The 10,996-nt window shown below is 45.8% G+C and overlaps 1 protein-coding gene across 1 annotated transcript in view; it reads right to left on the bottom strand.

The window, feature by feature from the left end:
- LOC126999864 (peroxidase-like) overlaps positions 1-10,366 on the bottom strand; it is an 85,191-nt gene extending 74,825 nt beyond the window's left edge. The window contains exon 1 of the mRNA XM_050862942.1: positions 10,225-10,366. Coding sequence (XP_050718899.1) covers positions 10,225-10,238 — 14 coding nt within the window. The 5' untranslated portion in view covers positions 10,239-10,366. The remainder of the gene's footprint in view (positions 1-10,224) is intronic.
- Positions 10,367-10,996: the final 630 nt, after the last annotated feature.

Here is a 10,996-nt window from a genome sequence, read left to right as displayed (position 1 = left end):
CTCCTTTCCTCTCTTCCTCCTCTTCTCCCAGTTGCCTTTCTCATCTCCTTTGTATTCCTTCCTTGCCACATAAATTATCTTCCACGCATTTGTTTGCTTTTCACTTTCACTTCCTTTCTCCTCCTCCTGATCCTCTTCCTCCTTTTGCTTGTTTTTCTTATTCCTCTTCTTCCTCCTTTTTTACTTGTTTGTTTCTCTTCTCCTCTACGTCTTGTTTCTCCTTCTTCTCCTAGTCCTCTTTCTGTTTCCCTGTTTCCTTTTAATTCCTCCTTCACTTCTTCCTCTTCCTCCTCCTTCTCTTTAAGTTCTCTCAGCTTCCTCATTTTCCTGCTTCTCCTCCTCCTTTTACATTTCCTGCTTCTGTTTCTGCTTCTTCCGCTTCCATTATTCTTTTATCTCATTTTCCTTCTCCTAATCCTACTGTTTCTATTCCACCACCACAGCTTCCTCTTCCTCCTCCTTCTCCTCCTCCTCCTCCTCCACCTCCTCCTGCTTCCTGTCTCCCTTCGTGCACTAGAGGGCAAGAGGTACACATTCCTTCGCCCATCCTAACGGTGAGGCAAGGACACTGGGAATCCCTTGCCCAAACCTGCTCTCTCTCTCTCTCTCTCTCTCTCTCTCTCTCTCTCTCTCTCTCTCTCTCTCTCTCTCTCTCTCTCTCTCTCTCTCTCTCTCTCTCTCTCTCTCTCTCTCTCTCTCTCTCTCTCTCTCTCTCTCTCTCTCATTTTTTATTTTGATCGATAGCTTTCTTTGATTAATGGAGATGATTTATTTCTCGTGATGGCGATTATAATGATGATGATAACGATGATGATGATGATGATTACAAGAATGAAAACAGCAAGAAAATGAAAAATAACAAAAAAAACAGCAATAGCAAAAATAACAATGACAAGAGCGATAGTAATAGTGGTAATGATTGTAATAAGGAAAACAGAAAAAGTGTCGATAGAAAATAACATGAAGAAAGTAATGAAAGACGAAATGAACAAGAAGAAAAATAAATTAAGAGAAAAGAAATACAGAAAAGATGAAGACGAAGATAAGAAAGGATCATCATCACCACCACTTGATCACTACCACCCCCATCACCACCACCACCACCACCACAATCACCACTGCCATCACCTTCACCACCCTGATGAGTCACACTAATGAGACGCGGCCCCCCCGTCTTGTAGTACTTTCCCTGCCCGTGACGGAGGTGGCGCTGCGGTATCGTCAACAACTCTTATCTCTTTTAATCGGATCGCAAGACAATGACGGTGGGTGTCCGCTTGGGGGAGGAGGAAGGAGAGAGAGGGGAAGAAGAGAAGGAGAGAGGGAAAGAAAGAGAGAGACGGAGGGAGATACGTGACAGGAGTGATGAAGAGTGATGGAGGGAAGAATGGAGAAGAAAGTAGGGACGGGAGTGAGTGAAGGAGAAAGGGTAGGATGGAGTGAAGGAGGGAGGAAGGGTATGGCGTGAGTGAGGGATGGAGAAAAAGGAAGGAAGGATAAGAATGTAGAAGGAAGGGGGAGAGGGACAATGAGGGAGAGAATGAAGGAAGGAAATGAGACGTACCGAAGGAGAAGGGGCAGAAAGGAGTGATGGAGGAAGGAAGGATAAGAATGTAGGAGGAAGGGAGAGAGGGACAATGAGGGAGAGAAGGAAGGAAGGAAATGAGACGTAACGAGGGAGAAGGGGCAGAAAGGAGTGATGGAGGAAGGAAGGGAGAGAGGGACAATGAGGGAGAGAAGGAAGGAAGGAAATGAGACGTACCGAAGGAGAAGGGGCAGAAAGGAGTGATGGAGGGAGGAAGGGAGGGAAGGGAGGGGGGGAAGTAGACGTGAGAGTGAGGGAGACAGGAAGAAGAGTATGAAAGAACAGTTATGTGTTTCGATGCTCGTGATAATGAAACTTTCCCTCTTATCAAATGTCATTAATCTTTTTTGTTTTGTTTTTGTTTTTACACTTTTTCTCAAACTCTTTGTTTTTGTTCCTCAGAGGAGACGACATTTACGTGGTACAACTTATTATTTCTACTACTACTACTACTACTACTACTACTACTGCTGCTGCTGCTGCTACTACTACTACTACTACTACTACTACTACTCACTCGAAAATCATCCAATATAATATGAATTCATCTATTTGGGTTATTGTATTCTGGAAAGGTATTGAATTTTATGGTCATTGTATACTGATTTTTTTTTTTATACTATTTTCCAACTGAGTTATGTTTTCATTATTCTCGTCTCGATACTGCTACTGCTACTACTACTGCTGCTATTGCTCACTCGAAAGTCCTCCAATATAACATCACTTCCTCTATTTGCGTTATTGTATTCTGGACAGGTATTGAATTTTATGACCGTTGCATACTGATTTTTTCTATACTACTTTCCTACTCTTGCTTCCTATCTAATTTTTACTTTCATTTCTTCCTCCCCCTGACCCCCTTCCTCTTTCTTCCTCTCCTACTTTTTTTCTTATTTCTCTTCCTACTCCTTCTTTCCCTGTTTGGTTCTCTTTTCCTCTACCTCTTGTCTTTTCTTCTACTCCATCACTCGGTCACTCGCCTCAATTCTCGACAAGTGGAGTCTTTTACGTCACAGACTATAAGGCCGCTATTCAACACCTCTCCGTCCTGTTGTCTCACCTCGACTCGTGCAGCGGCAATGGTCATGTCACGCTCCTACTACCAGTGACCCGCCTCGTTGTTCTGTGCTCGGTAACAAGAATATTACGGGAAGTTTTTGACACAGGTTCCCCGCCGCGGCCAAGCTCGGGAAGGCCATCTCCTGCAGCGGCTATGAGAGTTTACATGCGAATAGTCTGGTAGAGATAAGAGCGAAAAGGCGAGGTTATGCGTTGTGTTGGGGTTAACCGATGCATTGAATCACTTTTGTATAAGCTTGAACGGATAAGAGAGTTTATATACGTTTATTATGGTGAAGATAAGACCGATGGGGTGAGGGTAAGGGTTGCGTTAGGAGTTACCAGTACATTAAATGACTTCTATATACACTTGAATGGCAATGAGGTACAGATGAGAAGTGAGGGAAGGTTGCGTTGGGGATAACCACTGCATTGAAGGTTTTTCATATGAACTGGAACGATCGCCTGAAGAGAACTATAGAAGGGAGTAAAGGAGTAAGGGAAAGTTGTGTTGGGGCTGACCAGTGGATTCAATGTCTTTTATATCAACTGGAACGATCGCCATAAGAGAACTATAGAAGGGAGGAGAGGAGTAAGGGAAAGTTGTGTTGGGGCTGACCAGTGGCTTCAATGTCTTTTATATCAACTGGAAGGGTCGCCTTGGGTGTACTGCAGACAGTTTGAGGGCATGTCATTAGTACGTGACATATTATCGACTCGGACCGCAAGGATAAGTGTAAACATTTTCTTCGTCGAGCGGTTGTTTTTGTTACACGGGGAAGGCTTCAGTTATTTAGTGGTGAAGGAGGCGTGGATGAAGGATGTGGGAGAGAAGAGAGTGAGTGTGGGAAGGAGGGAAGGAGGGAGGAAGGGGCGATGGGCGTGCCTTCCTACACTTTCCTGAAGGTCTTGTATTGGTCAGTCAGTGTCACGTTCAGTCAGTTTAGGCGTGTGTGTGTGTGTGTGTGTGTGTGTGTGTGTGTGTGTGTGTGTGTGTGTGTGTGTATAGGCTGGCACGTAAAAAAAAAAATCATGAGTGAAAGTAAGTTGTTTTTTGACGCATCCAAGCACCGTAAAACAAGAAGAATCAGTTTATGTTCATTGGCGATAAAAAAAAATCACACACACACACACACACACACCAAGGGGATGATACACTTGTGGCATACTATAGCCCTTGCCCTTGCGTGTGTGTGTGTATGTGTGTGTGTGTGTGTGTGTGTGTGTGTGTGTGTGTGCCTGCGGCGAGGACACACACACACGCACACACACACACTCTCACACACACACACATACACACTACCTGCCCAACCCTCATCACCTTGTCCCAGTTCCGTCACACCGCAAATGTCTACAGTAGCTGAAAGGAAGGTGGTGATTTCTCCTTCCCTCCCTTTCCTCCTCTTCCTTCTTTCCCCCTATCTCCTTTGACCTCACAACAAACACTCGAGGCACACAAGAGGGCGTGGCTTGATGCTTGAAAGTGAAGATAAACAGTAAGAGCAAATCCAGCTAATCGCCTCGGTAGGAATGTGAAGGATGAGTGAAGGCGAGGAAGAAGAAGGGATCAGGTTGTTGTCCCTTGGGTTGCTTTTGTGTTGCTTCTGTGCGAGGAAGGGAGATGCGGCGTGTTTGTTTGTTTGTGCCTGCGTGTGTGCTTGTTTGCGTGTGAAAGCGAAAGCATGAGGTTAAAAGGTGATGGTGATGCTGATAGTGTATTTTTTCTAGTATAGTTTGGGAAGAGGGAGATGAGAGATAGGGATGAAGGAGAGGGTTGAAGGAGATTAGATATGGAGAGATAAGGATGGAGGAAAATTACTACGAAAAACTATACTTATTTATTTGATGGAGGGAAGGGAAAATGTGAACGATAACCAGGTAGAGTAAGTTAAAGGAACGGGAGGAAAGGAATGAAGGAAAAGCTAAGAACTATGTTTTGATTTGGTTGGAGAGGTAGAGAGATAGATAGATAGATAGAGAAGAAAAGAGAAGCGGCCGGAGAAGCAAGACGATACCAAATAGGGTCAGAGGAAAGCAATTAACTCTGGAACGCAAGCAAAACGAGAGAGAGCGAGAGAACCAGGAAGTGAGTGTAGGCTTTGTTGAAAGGTAGGTCAGGATGTGGTAGGGGAGGGTGGTAAAGGTGTCAGCTGGGGGGTGGGGGGTGAGGGATGGGAGGGAAGTACCGGGATAGAAAGAGGGAGAGATGGAGGAGTGGGTGGGGGAGGGGGGGGAGGCGTGTCTGAATCCGGACCTGAATGGGCGGTTGCATGCGTGTCTTCGGTAGTTCGACGTAAGGGTCTCCTCGCTTGAATCTGCAGCGTCACTGACCTCCTGACCAAAAGTGAACCGAAAGAAGCAATCTCAGTCGCTGGCATTCACTTTCTAGTTGTTCCTTTCTCCCTCTCTCCCTCTCTCTCTCTCTCTCTCTCTCTCTCTCTCTCTCTCTCTCTCTCTCTCTCTCTCTCTCTCTCTCTCTCTCTCTCTCTCTCTCTCTCTCTCTCTCTCTCTCTCCTCAGTTCCTTCTGTCTGTTCAGATATTTCCCAATCACCAGTCACTACTGTCTCTCTCTCTCTCTCTCTCTCTCTCTCTCTCTCTCTCTCTCTCTCTCTCTCTCTCTCTCTCTCTCTCTCTCTCTCTCTCTCTCTCTCTCTCTCTCTCTCTCTCTCTCTCTCTCTCTCTCTCTCTCTCTTTTCTCTCCTTTTATCACATCCACGAAACACGCCTTCCTTATTTTTTTTTTCACTCCGTCTCCCTTTCTTCTTTTTTGTCAGTCTTCTTTACACGTCCAGTAGATTGTGACACTTTTTAGAGCGGCTCGCGGACACACTAAATAGCACGAATAGAATAGAAAGAGAAAGAGGAAGAAAAAAATACCTTATCGCTATGACCCAATCGGCTAGCGAGGAGAGGCGGAGTGGTAGGCTGGGTGACGCAAACAGAGAGAGAGAGAGTGGATGAAATGAGGCGACCCGTGATGGCCTGTTACGCGTGGCTGTCTCGTAAAGATAAACGGAGTGAGGAAAAATTGGGAGCCAGTTTGTTACATGGACGTACTACTCTGCCGCCACTGTCACTGTTTCCTCCCCAGCTGCAATAACTCTTCCCTTCTCCCCAACAGACACGAGCGTTGCGGCGTTACGTTACCAAACTTCTCGTTATGTCAGTATTTTATGAACGAACCAAAAAAGAAAAAAAAAAGCAGACAAATCCACGAACAAAGTAAAAATATCGAGCTCCTCTTTCCGTCAGCTTTTTTTATGAACGAACCAAAAAAGAAAAAGAAAGTCAGACGAATCTACGGACGAAATGAAAGCATGGAAGTTACGAAGTTACGGTGGCGGGAGGGTTTGCTATGGTTCCTCTCAGCGTGTCTCTAGCGTGGGTGAAATCCTTTAATCGTCGCTGTTTCGGTTAAGTTATTGTTTAGTGAAATACTCAGGTGTGGGAATGTTCGTACGTGCGTATGGTGGGAAAGTGAAAACGATAGCAATGCAGCTCCTTAAAAAAAAAAAAAAAAAAAATTGATAGTACTATTAATGCAGATGATAATGAGAAGGAAAAAAAACGTAACACTCATAATTAGTCTACATTTTCTGACAGCACGATAGGAACACCTTTAAAAACGTCAACAACACAATTAATACTGGTGATAATAACAAAAAAACGACTTGTAATAACAATAATTTGTCTATATTTTCTGCCTACGCTTATATGATATGTCTGCATGCATTTCTTCCTCCGTCTGTATCTGTCTGGTCCATAAAATCAAAGGAGAAAATGTGCAAATGTCAGTCTATTCTATTCTTTGTTTCCTCCTTGCCATATATACACACGGAAAGGGTAGCAGCTGATATATTATACACGCGCCCGGCAGTCTGTAAAATTTGTCTGAGGTGACGCCCCGATGTGGTAACACTGTCCGCACTGAACATTTCCCTAGACATTCTATTATATCACTTGGCTGTTCATTTCTCACACGTGCCCTCCTTTGTCAGGCTCCTCAGACGCCCTACTTCCGAGAGGGTCAGAGGATGCCTTTTTATTTCCTGTTTTCCGTGACGCTTGACTCTCACAACCAGGATTTCCAAAGACCACAAAGGAGATTGGTCTGGTTCTCATGAGCGTTTTTGATGTTTAACCCGTCCGCTGCGATTGGCACGATTTGGCTTTAACTGGTAGCCTGGTAACATAATATAGTCCTAGGTCTTTCTCTGCCCCTGTGGTGGATAGTGGAGCGTTTCCCATGTGGCATTGGAACGCTGGATATATATTTCTAAGGTGCATGACTCTACATTTTTCTTCATTGAATTGTAGCGCCACTTTTTGTTCCATTCCTGTAGTTTGGTGAGGTCTTCTTGTAGGAAATCCGCAGTCGAGTGGTTAAGATGCAGAAGCCTGGCCAAACTATCACTAGGCTCATAAAACTCCCCATGGAAATACTATGCACAACCTCGATGAAAGGCAAACCAATAAGGATATGTAGGTCTTGAAATGTTTGAGAATATGGGCTTTAGGTCTGTTTTCTGTGGCGTTTCGTGTCGCTCTTGTCTTACTCGAGGCACGTATTGCTTCATTTACAGCGTGTGTTGCTTAATAGAGAAAGGAGGCGGGCATTACTAATTGGCCGAGGACACGGGTGACTGGGAGAGGGAGGGAGGAAAGGCGGGTCACAGGAAAACAATGGAGGGAAGGACTCAAACACTGGAAGAAGAGGACTGGGGTCACTAACAACTGGATTTGGATACGAAGGATGTCATTCAGTGAGGATGAAAGAGCTTAGGACAAGAACGACCCAGGTTAGTTAATGAAAATGACGCCACTCATTGAATTAAGGTGATGCAGATGAGGACGAGACAGTTACATCAATACTCTCGGATGCTTTCGGTTCTCAAAACATGTATTTCCGAAGGGCAAAAAAGATATTAGTCGGGATCTTAAGACTATTTTTCAACTTCATGGGGAAGATAGAGGCTTTGTCCAACTATCACTAGACTCAAAACTACCTCTACGAAAGCCTTATCAAATGTGGGTGTGGAAGTCACAAAAAGCTAGAGAATATGGGACTTTTTAGGTGGAGCACAGCGTTGTCAAATTATCGTACTCAGCGCATTGCATTTTCCTAGTTTCTGACCGATAACTCTAGCAAAAAAGAGCGAAAACCATCACTATTTAACAGTTCCAACGATAACTTTAAATTTCTATCGTTGTTTGTGTGGTTACGACGGTCTTGGAGCCTAAAAATGAAAAATGCAGTGCACAGAGTACGACACTTTGTCAACGTTGGTGGAGCGAGACTGGTAACACCCATTGCCCTCACCTGCATCCCCCACCACCGTCAGCCACACACCCCGCGCCACACCTGGCTACCCGCGTCACACCTCAGCCACCACCTTCTGTCCAGTCACTGTACTCGGCAGCTCCCTCGATCAATTTACTCTTGCTTTCCCTTACCGAACTGCTCACCGTTTTGTCTGTTTTTATGACCGCGGTAAAGAGGTAAATGAAAACGTAAATGAACAAAAAATAATTAAGTGCCCATCGATAAGAAACGCCACATGAGAGCTAACTTATTCAGGTATATATTTTCCTTGACGACATTGCTCTTTAAACCCAAGGAAATATAATTGAAAAAAAAAAGCAAAAATAATAGTGTATATCGATAAAAACAAACACTGCAGCCAATTCAATTATCAACAGACATTTTTTTCCTTGTCAAACGCTGCCCTTTTATTGTCTTTTACGGACGATTCAGTTAAGCAAAAATAAACAAGTAAACGAAATATAAATCAAGGAAAGAATCACATCGAGGCTCAATTTATCACTGACAGGTATTTTCCTTCACTTAACTCCTCCCTCGTTACCGTCTGCCTTTCATGGTCAGTCATAAAACGTTAAGACATGCAAACAAATAAACTACCTCGGGATGACACACAGAAGAGAGGGAAAAGACATTATGGGAGATCAAGGGGAAAAAGCGACCTCGACTCACTCGTTCACTGACCACAACCACTACGACCCCACCATGAGGACCTTCACACGCCCATACACGCCCACGCCCTCGAAAACAATCATCACATACACTTAAGTCCGCCTCAGGAAACTCCAGAACACGCCCCCCCCCCCTACACACACCTACGAACATACAGACACCCATCACGCAAAACTAAATCCCTTCAGAAAACTTTACAAGACACACACAAAAAAAAATATCCACGCCTAACACATTATACATTCATTATACATTACGTATACACTTCACTTTAACTAGAAACCCTACGGAACTACACCTACATATTCATACGCACACGGACCGGCCCCCAACCTCCTCCCTCCACACACACACAAGTACATTCTACACGCACACGTCAAAATAAGAAACTGCCGCCGTGTCTTTGGTCCCACAAGCCATAAAGACACTCACACATACTTCCATGTACACCTAAATCTGTCTTGACGTCTACAAGTACTCACATGTACGATATATAAATTTCTCCTTGAGGCAAATGCACACACACACACACACACACACACACACACACACACACACACACACACACACACACACACACACACACAGCTCCTCATCCTTGGCGCTAAACAAATCTGACAAACTCTTCAGAAGCAATTTCAGGCAGGTAACACTCACCGCAAACCATTCACCTTCATTGAGAGAGAGAGAGAGAGAGAGAGAGAGAGAGAGAGAGAGAGACTTCATCTTTGCAGGAAGCGATATACTCGTAATGTTCACCTGAGGCGCTAGAATACAAGGTCTTCTGACACACACACACACACACACACACACACACACACACATTCATTTTGATATAGTTGTCGCCAATATTAACAACTTCTTGCCCTCCTTCCACTACTTGCTAATTTCTTCAATCTAGGTCTCTCTCTCTCTCTCTCTCTCTCTCTCTCTCTCTCTCTCTCTCTCTCTCTCTCTCTCTCTCTCTCTCTCTCTCTCTCTCTCTCTCTCTCTCTCTCTCTCTCTCTCTCAAGCACGACAAGGAAACATTCGTCACCGCCAGCACGTCCTTCACACCTTCATCGTCGTCGCCCTCCACATCATCTTTCGCCGCTCCATCAACCGTCCATCATCGTCACCCGACTTTCCACAGCGCGCGAAACACAACGAACACTTCCTCCTCCTCCTCCTCCTCCTCCTCCTTCTCATCTCTCTCCACCCTCCTTCTCCTTTTCTCTCCTCTTCTCTCACGAACTCCAGGTGGCATAATTTTCCACGTCAGTTAAAGTGATGCGTCGGTACTACAATGATGAGCGTCTAAAGACAAATTTTCTCCGGTAATCCACTTTTTTCGTTATGGCTCTTAAATCAGCTTTCCCACACCGTTCCTTTGTGGTGACCGCGGTCCTTTGTAGCACTGAAGAATAGGCGGGTGAAGAACGACGATGGTGATAAGTTTCGAGTGAAAAAAAATGGACGAGAAACATCACGCGAATAATCCGAGAATGCGCATCAGTCACACGTGTGCTGCAGTTAGTCCAGTAGCCGGTGGTCCTCGCCGCACGCCCTCCCCCCGGCAGGAGAGTCATCGCCGCCACGTGGGCCTACCTTTGCAGAGTCATGTCGAGCCGAGTAGCGTGTTGAGTGCACGCTTAGGCAGAGTCCCGTGCCGCTTGGTATAAGAGGTCACACTGCCACACCACCAGACTGTTCAAACGCTGTCACACGACTGCCGATAGAGGAGCAAGACCCTATATAAGTTTCTCTCGCGATGCCTCTTCGCGCACGCGCAGTGGAGGTCAGCGATGAGGAGGGGGGCGGAGAGGTAACGCCCACGCGGCACCCGACGCACGAGGAATGGCACTCCCCCCTCCTCCTACCCTACACTGCCTGCTGCATGCCTGGCTGTCCTTTTCATTTGACTAATCCTGTGATGGGCGAGAAGCTGCCGCACGCCCACCACGCCCCCGCCCGCCATTCATTTTTACCACGGACTTATTTTGGATTGCTGCCGGCGCCCCCCTTTTCATGAGCACACACGCACAAACAAAATGCACATACACACACACACACGCACAAACAAACATAAGCACAAACATAAACACACACACACACACACACACACACACACATCTCATCTCACCGGTGGCCTCGAGCAAGGACTTTCACTCTCCCGTCTAGCCGCTGTCTCTACTCTCGAGCTCAGCCCCCCCCGCCCCCGTCCCACCCCCTCTCGCTCCACACGGCACCGGCTCACACACGGCGGAGCGGCGCGTAGAGTTCAGCGCCTGGAGACTCAACGGTATCAGTTCAACCTTGACAGCCACATCATAATTGCTCTTATCTTCGTCTTTTTGAATCATGGCGGAGCGATGATTGT

The sequence above is a fragment of the Eriocheir sinensis genome, chromosome 17 (assembly GCF_024679095.1).
Source record: "Eriocheir sinensis breed Jianghai 21 chromosome 17, ASM2467909v1, whole genome shotgun sequence".
NCBI lineage: Eukaryota > Metazoa > Arthropoda > Malacostraca > Decapoda > Varunidae > Eriocheir > Eriocheir sinensis.
The sequence above is the reverse complement of the archived record's forward strand: the minus strand, read 5'-3'. Positions and strand labels throughout refer to the sequence as shown.